Below are 13,841 nucleotides of genomic sequence, written 5' to 3'. Positions count from 1 at the left end.
ATTATTATTATTATTATTATTATTATTATATATATATATATATATATATATATATATATATATATATCTCCGTTTCGATTGAATCCTTTTCATATTATATTGCTATTTGCGAGCTTCATTTTTCTTAATATTATATACGCAATAACGGAATTAAAGTGTTAATGGGAAATTAATTACACAGTAAATCATAATTTGACGATTTAACGAAGCAAGCCTTCCCAACCGCTGGGATTTAGTTAGTGAAGGATTCACCCAATCGCACGCGTCCGATCGTCTCTCGGCTTCATCCGTTGGCTACCCACCTAATCATCGTCGTTCGGTCTCCCTCCCCAACTCCTCCGCCTTTCCCCATTTGCTCACCCATGGCGTCGGCGGCGGCCGGAGGCGTGTCGGTGTGGCATCAGCGGCCGTGCTTGCGGTGGCGGACGCCCGTTTCCTCCGCCTCCAACAAGGTGGCTTTCGTGAAGAAAACCGTATCCTCCCATGACATCGTCATCTTCTCCAAGTCCTATTGCCCGTATGTACATTTTCCACTCGAGCTTCTTGTCGCGATTTCATCCTCGATGTCCTACCTACCTATGTTGATCTCTCCATCGTAATTCGGGTTGATAGGTTATACTTGTTGGCTTTCAATCTTGATCGATTTCTTCTTATCGCATGAAATGGGCTGTGGGATCGTGTTCTTGCCTCCTGCAAGATGAACGCTGGGTCTTGGATTGGGAGATGGCGCCAATTGGGTTGTTATCTCATTGACCATGGCGCTCACATCTTAGATATGCACCTTCGGATTAAATAATAAGCATACTGCAATATGAAATTTGCGGAGTTCGGAGGAATACTTTAAGGATTTGATATGCTTGTTTACAAATTTTGGTAGGAAGATGAATTGCATATAGGACAGCCCTGTTACCTTCACTCCTGCAAGCTAATTGTTAATTTATTTTGTTGAATCAGAAGCCATGGATGATTTTTGTTTAGCTAGCTGAGCATATTGGGGTCATGGATAGGCACTGAAGCTCTAGATACATTTTGGTACAAGAAACTATTTTTGTTTATTTGCAGTAAGTCTTCCACCTAGAGCATTGTATACACATTGTCAACTTGTATGTCCGGATGTGTAATTATGAGGCAATCATTCTGTTTACAAATAAATTATTTTTGTTCCTTGGCAATCATTTTGATTCTGTTTTGTTTTCCTAGCTTGCACATGATCTTTTTTAGTCAATAAAATCCTCAATTCTTCTTACTGCTCGGACAGGTATTGTATGACAGCAAAAGCAGTTTTTCAAGAATTGAAGAAGGAACCATGTGTTCTGGAGCTGGATGAGATAGGTTTGTTTCCTGCAACTTCATGCAATCCTTTTGCCATGCAACTAAGCTGTGGCCTTTTGTGTTTAATTCCCTTGAAAGGAGTGCACAAAATGCTATCAAGATTAGAAGGAAAGAAGATTCTGTTTTGCTGTATAATTTCTAGTGAAAAGAAAATAGAAGAAGAAGAAGACTGCAAACTAAAAACAGTTTTGACTTCAATTTTTGGAGGATCGTCAATGCCGAGACTGTGTGACTTAAAACATCGAAGTATTCTATCTCCTGTGCATGCAAATATATTTAGAAAGAAATGTATCAAATTAGGTCCTTGGAGTAACTCTCTTCAATCTACTAATCATGAAACTCCTGATGCCTGCTTCTAAGCTGAGCTCATGATTTGTCCTATATAACTTCAGATATGTTCAAGAATGTGGTCTCCGGGCACAAATTCTACATACTATTTATTAGTCAGTAATTCTTGGCATGGTTAAATAACTAGATAGCCTTCGATACTTTAGGTGTTCGATTACAAGAAGGCCTTGTATGCCATTATGACTCCTCGGGGGCATGATAATACATAGTTTAAATTATTGTTTCATTGCCTTTCTCTTTTTCTGTGTAGAGGATGGGTCGGAAATTCAAGATGCACTGTCTGATATTGTTGGGAGGCGTACAGTCCCTCAAGTGTTTGTCCGTGGAAAGCACTTGGGTGGTTCTGATGGTACCAAACATTTTTTGCCTTCATTATCTTTTTTCACTTTCAAAATTTTAGCTAATTTCCTCTTGGATTCACATGCATTACAGATACTGTTGAAGCTTATGAAAGTGGGAGGCTTCTGACTCTTCTTGGTATTGGCTCAAAAGATGATCCATAAATAATGCCCTATGACTAACTTTTGGAAAGTTGGGATATGGAAGCATTAAATCTTACATGACCTGCAGGTCTCTCTAAAACAAACTTAATATTTCGTGGACATGATTTTGATGTTACAAACTAGGATATGATGTTTCTTGGTTTGTTATCTCTTTGTTTCTTGTGAGGTATGCATATATTCCGTCTTTACAGTTCAGATTTCATATTATGATTTCCTTCCCATTTAGATGTGATTGTGTCAACATATACCTGAGATATTAGCATGATATTGTTCGACAAGTGCACTTCAAACACTAATCCTTTTCAATTGATAGTTCTGGTTTCTTTCACATTTTTCAGCTTTTACCGTCTTTCCACCGGATGGATGGTTGAAGGCCCGAAATTGTTTGGTCATCCTACGCTCGCCAGCTTCAGCACAGACGCCCTTGTTGGCCAACTGTGTGCACTGACACGTTACGCTTTGCTTTGCTAAAGTGTGAACATCATTTTCCTTGTGCACCAAAACTCTTCTTTAAACTCCTTCTAAGGTGCTAATTCCAGTTAGGGAATCTGATTGTAATTTGCACTAGTATATCACGATTCCTAACTCTATCGCATTCGTAGCACCAGATCTAGCTAATATTTATACTTTTTTTTTAAACATTCTTCCTCATGCTGCTATGTTAAAGTATTGTGTTAGTTTAGACCACCAAATAGCACCCAGTTTCTAGTAATTTGTGACGAAGTTACCGACACACTATCAACTTCAAATGGAGTACTAACAGAGACTTTTGTTTTTTTTTCGCATTCACTTTTAGGATAGTGCTTTCTCAGATTCTGTGCTGTTCATCTAAAACTCGGACCCTCGGGGCGACATGGTATTTTATCAAAATGATTCTTATTAAAGAAAAGTCGGTAGCATGTTCTTTCTTGTTAGACTAATAAAAGACGGAGATCGACTTGCACTAAACATGGAACTACAGGACAGGCACACTTTGGAATTATCAGATTATTGTTGTTGTTGTGCTTCTCACAAACTCTTTGAAATGCCCTTGGAACTTTGGCAGTGACTGGTAAATGGCTGTCTGTTTGCTTGGCTTCTTCTTTTATAATTCATTGTTTTTTTTTTGTATAATCATAAACTCTAACCGTATTAAATTACTTCAGTTTAAATTGAGTTGTGATCATATTCCGTATAAAACTAGCTATCGACATTTTTTTGTCTCCATGTCTCTTCTTCTTTTGTCAATGATAGCAAAGGGGTGGAAGCATTATTATCATTATTTTTATTCTTTTGAGAAATGTAAAGAAGCAGAAAAGTGATAGTCTATGGTTTACGTAAATATCATGAACAAATTATTCAGTAATCATGTGACTCATCAAACGAGTAAGTTCCAAAATGCAGCTGCTGCATGAGAAAAAAAAGGATCATCATCATCATCATCACAGTCAAGAGGTATGGCTTGTCTACCAAGTTCCAAAATCTAAGATATTCGTCATCCTAATCCTTGCGTCAACAGGGTTTGGTGTTGACAACCGTGGTCAACCTTCAGCCCCAAATTCCAGACATCATTCTCCTTGCCTTCCGCGACACTGCAATAATGATCATTACCGCCGTAACTATGGCGACCAAGTGGGTGTCGATGGCATGCTTAAGAGCTAATTGTCAATGGCTGGGGAGCCATGGGTGGACTTTAATCGATGGCAATCATACTGTTCATAGATTAATCCTCGGGTTTCGACATCGAGACACGCTGTGACCAAGTCAACTTCTTCTGTATGGTTGGAGATTTGCCATGGTCTTGCTTCGAGATTTCTTCTTAATGTAGTGACGGTCAAAGAGGTTGTGGGACGAGCTCCACCAGTCTGCCAAGTTTCATACGTAACATGATGTTCATCAAACACTCAGTATTCGTGTGTCTCGATCAAAGCCTATTTATCATGTCAACTCCGTCGCAGGAAAACCTGCTTGACACCTGCCTTTGATATCCTTCGTCGATCTCAGTTTCTACTGTCACTCATCAGACGCTGCATGTCAAGTCCATTGCTATCAGACTGCGCCACCGTAAGAAACTGCCGGGAAGTAGGCAATGAATTATAATATATCTTATGCCTATAAAAGCTTTTTATTACCTCATGGAAACACCGCGTCTCTCCTTGTGATCTGTACCCTCTATAAAGCCTTGCCTTTGTCTTCCGAGGAACCATCATAACATATAGGTTAGCATGGAAGAAGGCGATTGCAATACTAGCCTTTCCCTCGCGATAGGTGGTGGCAGACAGTTCACGCCAAGCACAAGTCTTCATGTCCTATTCCCGCATCATCCGAAAGAAGAAGAAGAAGAAGAAGATACGCACCGACATGTAGGCAGCGTATCGAGATGGAAGGAGCTCGATGAGGAGGAGGAGGATGGTGTCAGCGGTAAGGATGACAGCAGCAACCTGAGCGACGACAAACCAGTCGGCACAAGAAAGAAGCTGAAGCTCACGATCGAACAAGTGAGGTTGCTCGAAGATAGCTTCAGACAGCGCAGCACCCTTAATACGGTTAGTGGTGAAATATGAAACCCTCGTTTCCTTGGGCAAACACTTATACATACATGGATTACGTTTGCAGATGCAGAAGCAAGATTTGGCGCACCGGCTAAATATACGGCCACGACAAGTGGAAGTCTGGTTCCAGAATAGAAGAGCCAGGTAGTGCATACGAACCCGTGTTCGATGCAAAGCTAGTGGCTTAATCTGGAGAGTGCATGCAGATTCCCTTGTTTCTTGGTCTGTAACATGCTTGGTTTGAAACGCTGTGCGCATGCAGGACGAAGTTAAAGCGGATCGAGCTGGATTACGAGTGCCTCAGGATGCACTGCGACAGACTGATTGACGAGAACCGGAGGCTAAAGAAGGAGCTGCAGGAGCTGCGGTCTGCGACTCCGGCGTCGCCGTTCTACGTGCAACTTCTCGAGGCAGCAACGCTGATCATGTGCCCCGCCTGCGAGAGGATCGCGGCCGCCGGAAAGAGAAAGAGCAGTGCCTTGGAGGACGGCATGAAGAGGCCGCCGCAGCTGGTGCCTGTAAATACTGCCCTACTCCGTCTGCAAAACTAGCTTATTGTCGTGTGAATTAGAAGATGGATGTCGAAGTAGGGTTGCATCAGAAAGCAAAATCCATGTACTTTGGAATTCATCTGTTTGATCCAACTTTTGTACACATATTTTGTTCCCAGTCGATTGGGAATTTAGATTTGATCTATCTACTCTTAGCAAATGTATCCCTACAACTTGGAACTCGATGGGTGGACGAGACAGAGGAGGAGAAACCAAGTTGGGAAAGATACTATATGATAAGACCGATGGTTGTCTTCGCACGATGGGAGAAAAACAGGTCTCCTTTTCCAGTCTCATTCCATGTGACATCCATTCAATACTAAACTACATAGCGCGATGTCACATTAAAATCATCAAGAAGAAGTCAAACTGCGTAAAACGTTTGTCGGTTGACTAAGTCAACTGCAGCATGTCATACCCACCATCGTACGTCTTATTGTTCACCAGTTAAAACCTATGTGAAAATTTCCTGAAAACAAATCCCAAGTAGGGCATTTTAACTAAAGAATATTTCTAATATCGAACTTTTATCAAATCTGAGTCACGAATTAATTTTTTACTTGGGGATTTATTTTCATCAATTCAATGAAAATACTCATTTGCCCTCCCCAGTCTCCTTCGACTATTGTCATCTTCATCGTCGTCAGATTCTCATTGTCGTTATCAATCATATTCTTATTTATTCTTCTTTATCCTTGTCATTTATCTTTCCTCGACGCCTCACATGAGAGGTTGATAATAACGAAAAGAGAGAAGGAAAAAGCACAAGCGATATTACTCAAGGTGGAAGCAAAGGACGATGACGACAACCAAGGATATTTTAATCAAATTGATAAAAAAACTGTTCTAGTAAAAACCAACCCATAATGCTTCATTTAGTAAAAGTCTAATAATAATAATAATATTATTATTATTTGTTAAAATGCCCCCAAACTAAGCTCTGTGTTTTCTAGTTATAAAGCCAATGGATTCCGTAGCGATCGATCAAGGCTACCGATCAACGCTGAAACTGACGTCTCTTATACTAGTCAGAGGAGGCATGAGAGTCTTCTCTTCTTCCCCTTCAAGCTTCTTTATCATTGTTGCATGTTTCAGTGACGTGTGTGGGTGCAGATCGTCCTCCTATCCTTTCAACGTGACACCGGTAGATTTGTCCAAGCTTGTCTATCTCAGCAACACAAAGATCGGTTCAAGAGATACCTTGTCAACTACGCCAGAGTCATGGCTGTAGAAACATTCTCTCGCACGATCTTCGAACAGTGTGGCAATGAGATTTGTAGCTATCTTTTGGGTAAACGTAAACAACAACGTCACCGTATCATTGCTCACTATGATATCGCAATTAGCGTTGTTGGTCGGCGATGTGAGGGTGAGGTTGATCCACACCTACCAAAGTCTTCGGTCTTCCTGCTTAATACGATGGCCTAATCACAGGTTTCTCCCAAGGGTAGGAGTCGTCTACAAGGCAAAGAAAGAACAAAACAACACTCACCTACTCCTTCGGTTGAATCCACTAATTTCTCTCCACAGTATTTGAGAAATCCAAGTGTTGGGACGACAGACGTACGGATTCGCATATGTCTCAGTCCACAGTCCACAGACTTGCATGCGATGGATTAGTAATTGTGCTGTGCCAATTCATGTGAAGTCCATACTTCATTCAATAGGTCACACTATTTTGGTTCAAATTCAATACCAGAACAGGAGGAGGAAATGGAGATGATGATGTTGATACCAAAAGTATATTACAAAATAATAATAATGATAAACATGGTTTGCTATTTCTAAATTCCAAGTTTGGTGGAATTGATTCACACTCAAATCTTTCTTCCCACATTAACATCTAAAGATATAAAGAATATTATTCATAGGGATTCTTAGTCCTTGCATACATCAGTTGCTTATCCTTCAAAGATATTAGAGACTACAACAACAACAACAACCTACCTCAGAGAGATTACTTTAATGAGTTTGACTCATTCGGTAAGAACTGCACAAGGTCACACACTTTCGTGCGATGGTGTACAACACGGGACGGAAGATATAGGAGAGAAAGAACTGAGGAAATGTAGACATGATGTGAGCTGAAAAGATTAGCCTCTCATTTGCTGGCTCTGCTATCATTACATGACCCCAGAAAATTTCAGAATGAACCAAAAGAAAAAGAAAGATTATAAACAACTGTTGTAGATTCCAGGATTTAAACTCCCATGCTGCATGCCAGCCGAGCAGGCACACATCAAGCTGTCAGTCGAACTTCCATGCGGCGGCCGTCTCTCTGGCCCAGCCTCATCCACACACAGACCATGGAAGTGGGAGATCATCGACCATCTCCGTTTACATGGTGAGGTTGTCATTTGTGGAGGAAGCTATTTGCTGCACTCGGGAAGCACTGCTGGTCCCATCCACATTCTACAGGAGCAGCAGCTGTAAGTCCACATTACTCTCGCCTGTGGCCCCATTCTAGGCTGGCATTGAGGCTTTCCATCCAGGTTTCTTTACCAATCAATGCCTCAGACCTAAAGCTCTCAGTCTCACTACCATGCACGGCAGGCTACCTCTGACAACATAACATTAACAAGTTGTACTCTCCCGGCTATAAGTACGTGAACCACGCACCACTCGATTGCCGCAAGCCCAAGCGATCCCACCCAAGCTCAACGGGAATGGCCATGGCCAAGACAGCCTTCTTCCGTGCTGCTGTCTTCTCTCTTCTGCCTCTGCTCTCTCAGCTTCCTCCGTCCATGGCGAGGCCTGCAGACTTCGCGCGAGATTTCCACGTAACGTGGGCTGATTCCCACGTCTCACCGACCGGTGGTGGCGCTGCGATACAACTCCTCCTCGATCGATCCTCCGGTATGTATCTTATCCACATTCCCCTCCTCTTCGGTTTCCCCGGTCCTCATCGATCCTGAAAACGATGGCGGCTCGTAAAAAGGTTGTGGATTTGCTTCGAAGAATAAGTTAATGTTCGGGCATGTGAGCATGAAGATCAAGCTCATCTCCGGGGATTCTGCAGGCACAGTAACAGCTTTCTACGTGAGTTCTCTGCTCATTCTAACCCTTCTCTTGCTTTCATACGCCGTGCGTGGCTAACGACAAACCGGTGGAGGATTTCTTTGCAGCTGAGTTCGGAGACGGATGCCATACGAGATGAGCTAGATTTTGAGTTCTTGGGGAACAGGTCGGGGCAGCCATACACGGTTCAGACCAACGTGTACGCGCACGGGAAGGGAGACAGAGAGCAGAGGGTGAACCTCTGGTTTGATCCATCCGCAGACTTCCACACCTACTCCATCCTGTGGAATCACCACCACGTTGTGTGAGTATTCCATACCTCTGCTACTGCTACTACCACTAGGCTTACAAGAAGAAGAGAACCATAAAAATCAATGTCATCAAGCTACAACCTGATTTGCAAGTATTAGATACTTTCCCACTTCATCAACCCTACGTCATAAAGCTACGACCTGTTTGGTTTCTCTGAGACATGACTTGGTTCAGAGGTGCCCTCCTTTCTGAGGAAAACAGGAAGAGGACCCACCTGAAATGTATCGATCATGAGAGGAAGAACATCACCTGATCCAGTCCGCAAAGAAGCACAAGCAATAATAGCAGGTTACGACAAAGGCTGTGCTGCACTTTGGCAGCATTATTAGCACCTCAAGGCTCTGCGTCGGAAGCAAGGGGCACCCATTCGTTGCGTCACTCACGAAAAGAGAGACAGCCCAGAGAGGAAGGATGCCATCACCAAAAGAGGACAGGCGAAAAGGGTTGCCTCCACCTGCTTCCTTCTGCATGGTGATATTAGATTAATTTTACTTTTATATATGGCCTGCTAAACTATCACGAGAATATTTCCACTGGCTTATTTTTAGCTCGGAATGGAATCTCTATCGATGCTCGAACATATAATACACCAAAACAAACAAAAGAAGGGTGCTTTTCATATTCCCTTCGGTAATGTAGAACGCTCTGTTTATGCGTCACCATGTCTTCACCACCACATGAAACATCAACCCACTTGACTCTCGTGGTGCAGCTTTTTCGTCGATGCCATTCCCATCAGAGTGTACAAGAACAACCGAGCACGCGGGGTGGCGTACCCCGACGCGCAGCCCATGGGGATCTACTCCACGCTGTGGAACGGCGACGACTGGGCGACGAGGGGCGGCCTCGAGAAGATCGATTGGGGCAAAGCGCCGTTCCGCGCCTACTACAAGGATTTCGACATCGAGGCGGCGTGCGCTGCTCCAGCTGGCGGCCTCGGCAGCTGCGCCACCACGGCGGCTAACTGGTGGGAGGCTCCCTCGTTCCAGCAGCTCAACGCGGCTCAGGCCAGGGCGTATCGTTGGGTGAGGGTGAACCACCTCGTCTACGACTACTGTACTGATCGGACTCGTTACCCGGTCCCGCCCCCAGAATGCTTGGCTGGCTACTGAAGGAGACGAAGCTGAAGTGGCCTGCGTGTGTGTGTGTGTGTGTGGGTGAGCAGGACCAGAGAATAATATGATGGATTGATGTAAGGAACTTTAGCCTGTTGTGGTTTTATGCGATGAGAGCTCCCAAATTGAGACCATGCGTTGACAATGTTCCACATCAATTTCGTTGACTTGGTCAACCCCTCGCCCCCGCCTCCCCACAGATTATAACATGGGGAGTAGCCAACCTGAAAACTATCATTGACCATTCCAAGCGAAAGCCCCGAGTCATCTCCGGTCTTCGCTCTCTCACCACCTTCTACCGTCTGTTGCTTTACATTCACACCAAGAGAAGCCATCATCATCATCTTCTGAGCCTATGTAATCTTCATCCGAGGATTTCACGAGAAGGATGTTGTTGCCGGAAACAACTTTGAGCCGTGGCCTCGGGGCTGACACGGCTTGGTTCGGGTCCGAATGCGCGGGGATCCGGCGCGGCGCTCCTCGGGGCAGCTGGGGCGGTCGATCACAGTGGTCCGAATGGGATATAGCATGGGGGTGAAGCCTCCTCGCGGTGCCGGGAAGGTGCGACATCGCCCTTGTTCCTGCACACAGGCCGGGTCGGAAGCTCGGCCCGACCCCTCCGACGATCAAGTCAGATGATGTGAAAGGGAGTTTTTCTGGTGAAGAAGTGTCCTCCCCCTTTCGTTTCGAACTCGGGGGCATTTATAGGGTGATTAAGTGTTACCTGATGTGCCTGCCTGCGGGGGGCAGGATCGTATCTCTGATGGCGTCTGACGTTGCTATAGACGTTGCGTGGAGAACTGAGTTGCCGTAGGGTATGGGCGAGCTTCGGTCGTGGTCCTCCTTTGCCTTGGTCAAGCGCGGGGTCGGAGTCGTTGTCTGAGAGCGGACGACATCAGCGCATGTCGAGTCAGCATTATTGCCCTCCTTCTCGGACAGAGTGGCGCCCAGGTGGGGCCGACGTCATGACACGTCATGTTGCCATTATTACCCCTATCAGATGTCTTGATCTTTCTCGCCACAAGGCATCATCTCAACTTTGGAACAACTTTGCATAATGTCTGTGGTTCGAACGTTGTTTGAGATTCATGAAACTGAAAGACTTGACTATGGGAATTTTGTTTTGTGGTTGTTTAAGCTCGATCGGTTATGCTACTTGTAGTTCTTTCTGGGTTGCATGTCGGTACTGCATTAGCTCATGGCTGCAACTAAGGAAGGAGTGCACCAGAGAAAGAACCCTTATGTCGAGTACCCCACGTAGAAACAACAATGAAAATGCGGGAATCACCATCAAAATCTTCCACCAAATGGATTCACCTTCCTACGATACCCGAGAAGCCTCCTCCTCCACCAAACTATCTTAAGCCGACCATGAGCTCGCGCCATGCCACCAACTGGCGAGACCCCAAGCAGCAGAAACAAGTGTTCCGCTGCAAAACCTCGAACACCTGTAAACAAGGTTCGAGCACCATCCTTCCTGCTTCAAAGACCACCCACAGCAAGCAACTCGAAGGAAAGGGCAACAAAAAGCGAGCCGTCATCGTCTAAAGGAAACATGTCTCTGAAACCAAGCTCGGTGAAAGCATCCGAGACTCCGGCAGTTGGGAAAGCTGGTCTTCCACTCGGGAAGGCCATAGGTCATCCAAAGACCACGTCGGAGAGGAGGGAAACCCTTGCCGCCACTTCCACGATCACTGCAGTCAACCCCCAAGGAGGAGGGGAAAAGGTCATCGGCAATGAGGCACAAGACCGGACAAAAGTGAGCATGGATGAAGAAAGTCGGGGGGAGAGCAAAAGAATCCGAGAAGCCAAGCTGAAGCTACAGCCAGAGAGCGAGAGTAGAGGCGAGGGAGACGAGGCAGTGGCAGAAGAGAAACCCAAATTTAAGGAGCGTGAGGAGAGATCGGTAACGGAGAGGAAGGCAAAGGCAGAGCAAAAGAATGTGGCGTCGGAGAGGAAGGCGACGTTGAGCGGGAGGAAGGATTCGCCAAGTGCTTACAATGATGTAAATGAGGAGGCGGCCCACAAGCTGGCGTCAAGGCGGAACAAAGTCACAGCCCTCGCGGGAGATTTCGAGACCATCGTATCATTACAAAAGCCGGAGGCCAAATCGAGTCAGCCCGAGCAGTAGGTGGCGGTGGCGGCGAGGAGCGGCAGCAGCCACGCTGGATCTTCTCAACCTGGTCAGCAGCAAACAGAGGAGGTGGTGGTGGGACATGGAGCCAATCCGTAGAACGGAGAAGTGGAAGAGACGGAGACGAAGGGTAGTCGGACGGATCAACAGTCAACCGAAGAACGCTGAAGCCAATAAGGGAGAGATGAAGTCTACATCGAGTGTTATGTATACACACATATATATATATATATATCAGTGATGCTATTGAAAAGTTAGATGGACTTATCATGTCCAGTATTAACAGAGCTAACAGGCTCGACAGGCATAGTGAGTGCATGGGACTCGATTAATGTTGTATGCTCTTTGGTGGAACCATAGCAAGTGGAAGACACTGATGTTACAGAGGAATGTAATGCTTATCTTCAAGTAAGTGCTTTGGAGGGCTACAAAAGCTTTCGGTGGTGGGCGGTCATTGTGGAATCACTGTCGGATGAGCTTCGTGCATGGACCATACTTTGACGTAGCCATCGGGCCTCCTTTCCGATCGACGGTTGTGCGGTCTCTCGACAAAAATGATGTACTTTGGATGCTTGCAATTAGAATAACTGTTGGTTGCGGGTTGGATCCTGTTAGATTACGTGACTCTATTTAATTAGGTAAGATATATTATAGATATTATTTGATTCTGATTATGGTTATTGGCCAATAGAAAAGAAGTTCATATTAAAGTAAGATTCCTTAGGAGATAACCTTGATGGGAGGAACTCTCCTAATAACTTATCCTAGACCCTCTGCTCTCGCTTATAAATAGACATGACCTCTAGGACCTAAGGAGATCATCTTGTAGATCAGATAAGGTTTATTTTCTGAACAACAAAAAAAGATACACATCGTAATATTGTTAGATCCAATTTATTTGATTACAGATAGTATGATTACAGATTTTATACAACCAGATCCCACACGAAAATGGACTCGCGGAACACAGACCCGAACTCTGTTAATCCTCCCTTTAATCGTGTCACTTACTGACACCACCACAATTCCACCGTTAACGAATGCAACCACGTAGTCGAGCTACTTACTAACTAAGAGATGTGCTATTGGTAGCGTGTCAAAATCCGAGTGAGAGACGTGACTTCTCCCACGAGGATGTCTCACCTGCTTCCTCCCTGCGAATCCCAAAGCACTGGTTCATTCCACGTCTCGTCGGCCGTCACGTTGAACTCGCACAACCTTCAAAGCTTTCGGCCGTGGAGAAATCAACAGTTTGAATCCAATTCCTCCTGCTTCCATTAGATAGGCTGTTGAGAGTCGAGACAACCGAAGAATCGGAGAGATGTGACTCTACTTGTTTTCCCCCAGCTTGCGTGAAGAAGTTTTGTGCTGCCTTGTGGCCGGAAATATGAACACGTCGAGTTCATGGCCTCGCGATGCGTTTCTTTTATACTTCTTTGTACCTCTGACATATGCTTTCATCAATTATGGTGATTCAATATACGGGAAAAGAAAAGAGGACTTATTGTTCGTGATGTGAGTGGTTCGATAGGGATTGACAATGGGGTCCAACAACTGGTTTATGCAACCACTGCCTCACCCCAATTGCGACATGACAATAACCAGAGGATCCAATGCCACTCTACCGTAGTCTTCTTGTATAGATTTATGTGCTCCTGTGTGGGCGACTCACGAGACGACAAAAGGTGTTTGAATGCCAACGCTGAAAACATGAGCGACGGGAAGAAAACTGCAATCCCTATATATATATATATATAGTCGCATTCCCGAACGAACACATTGATACATTCATTTGACGCACGCGACCGAGACCTTCCACCTGCATTTTGACACGTGAGAAAAGGAGAGACCATCGACGGCAGCAACCAATGGCGTGTTGACGCGTTGTTTCGCGGCCCGCCATGACACCGTCTGCATGCCGGAAATCCTCCCTACTACTATATATATATATATATAGAATTATAACACGGTATGTTACGATGGGATGGGTTCGGGCG

At 45.0% G+C, this 13,841-nt stretch overlaps 3 protein-coding genes and 1 long non-coding RNA gene across 5 annotated transcripts; 3 read left to right on the top strand and 1 right to left on the bottom strand.

The window, feature by feature from the left end:
- The first annotated feature begins 256 nt into the window (after positions 1 to 256).
- Positions 257 to 2,408, top strand: LOC135610532 (glutaredoxin-C8-like). The gene is made up of 4 exons (XM_065105154.1): positions 257 to 517; positions 1,259 to 1,332; positions 1,931 to 2,029; positions 2,113 to 2,408. The coding sequence occupies exons 1-4, from the start codon at positions 363 to 365 to the stop codon at positions 2,181 to 2,183; spliced, it is 399 nt and encodes a 132-aa protein (XP_064961226.1). The 5' UTR covers positions 257 to 362; the 3' UTR covers positions 2,184 to 2,408.
- LOC135610531 (homeobox-leucine zipper protein HAT14-like) lies at positions 2,240 to 5,404 on the top strand. Of its 2 annotated transcripts, none has more exons than XM_065105153.1 (4): positions 2,240 to 2,349; positions 2,522 to 4,708; positions 4,779 to 4,858; positions 4,977 to 5,404. In XM_065105153.1, the coding sequence occupies exons 2-4, from the start codon at positions 4,388 to 4,390 to the stop codon at positions 5,263 to 5,265; spliced, it is 690 nt and encodes a 229-aa protein (XP_064961225.1). In that variant the 5' UTR covers positions 2,240 to 2,349; positions 2,522 to 4,387; the 3' UTR covers positions 5,266 to 5,404. The 2 variants fall into 2 exon arrangements, with proteins under 2 accessions (XP_064961225.1, XP_064961224.1); XM_065105152.1 differs by lacking the exon at positions 2,240 to 2,349 and having other exon boundaries at positions 2,564 to 3,617; positions 3,682 to 4,708.
- Positions 5,405 to 7,850: 2,446 nt separating this feature from the next.
- Positions 7,851 to 9,855, top strand: LOC103982002 (probable xyloglucan endotransglucosylase/hydrolase protein 7). Its single transcript, XM_009398792.3, has 4 exons — positions 7,851 to 8,121; positions 8,204 to 8,304; positions 8,391 to 8,587; positions 9,308 to 9,855. Exons 1-4 carry the CDS (start codon positions 7,932 to 7,934, stop codon positions 9,705 to 9,707), a joined length of 888 nt encoding a protein of 295 aa, XP_009397067.2. The 5' UTR covers positions 7,851 to 7,931; the 3' UTR covers positions 9,708 to 9,855.
- A 71-nt stretch (positions 9,856 to 9,926) lies between these two features.
- On the bottom strand, positions 9,927 to 12,028 carry LOC135610530 (uncharacterized). Its single transcript, XR_010486161.1, has 2 exons — positions 11,710 to 12,028; positions 9,927 to 11,404 (listed from the first exon to the last, which is right to left on the bottom strand). It is a non-coding gene; the product is annotated as an uncharacterized LOC135610530 (long non-coding RNA).
- Between the last annotated feature and the right edge of the window lie 1,813 nt (positions 12,029 to 13,841).

The sequence above is a fragment of the Musa acuminata genome, chromosome BXJ2-4 (assembly GCF_036884655.1).
Source record: "Musa acuminata AAA Group cultivar baxijiao chromosome BXJ2-4, Cavendish_Baxijiao_AAA, whole genome shotgun sequence".
Lineage (NCBI taxonomy): Eukaryota > Viridiplantae > Streptophyta > Magnoliopsida > Zingiberales > Musaceae > Musa > Musa acuminata.
Note: the sequence above shows the minus strand (reverse complement) of the source record. Positions and strands in the feature narration are given on the sequence as shown.

Coding starts and splice junctions, on each gene's coding strand:
- LOC135610531 (XM_065105153.1), top strand. CDS start 4,388: ATGGAAGAAGGCGATTGCAATACTAGCCTTTCCCTCGCGATAGGTGGT. Junction 4,709..4,778: donor AGCGCAGCACCCTTAATACG/GTTAGTGGTGAA, acceptor TTACGTTTGCAG/ATGCAGAAGCAAGATTTGGC. Junction 4,859..4,976: donor TTCCAGAATAGAAGAGCCAG/GTAGTGCATACG, acceptor GTGCGCATGCAG/GACGAAGTTAAAGCGGATCG.
- LOC135610532 (XM_065105154.1), top strand. CDS start 363: ATGGCGTCGGCGGCGGCCGGAGGCGTGTCGGTGTGGCATCAGCGGCCG. Junction 1,333..1,930: donor TCTGGAGCTGGATGAGATAG/GTTTGTTTCCTG, acceptor TTTTCTGTGTAG/AGGATGGGTCGGAAATTCAA. Junction 2,030..2,112: donor GCACTTGGGTGGTTCTGATG/GTACCAAACATT, acceptor CATGCATTACAG/ATACTGTTGAAGCTTATGAA.
- LOC103982002 (XM_009398792.3), top strand. CDS start 7,932: ATGGCCATGGCCAAGACAGCCTTCTTCCGTGCTGCTGTCTTCTCTCTT. Junction 8,305..8,390: donor GCACAGTAACAGCTTTCTAC/GTGAGTTCTCTG, acceptor ATTTCTTTGCAG/CTGAGTTCGGAGACGGATGC. Junction 8,588..9,307: donor TGGAATCACCACCACGTTGT/GTGAGTATTCCA, acceptor CTCGTGGTGCAG/CTTTTTCGTCGATGCCATTC.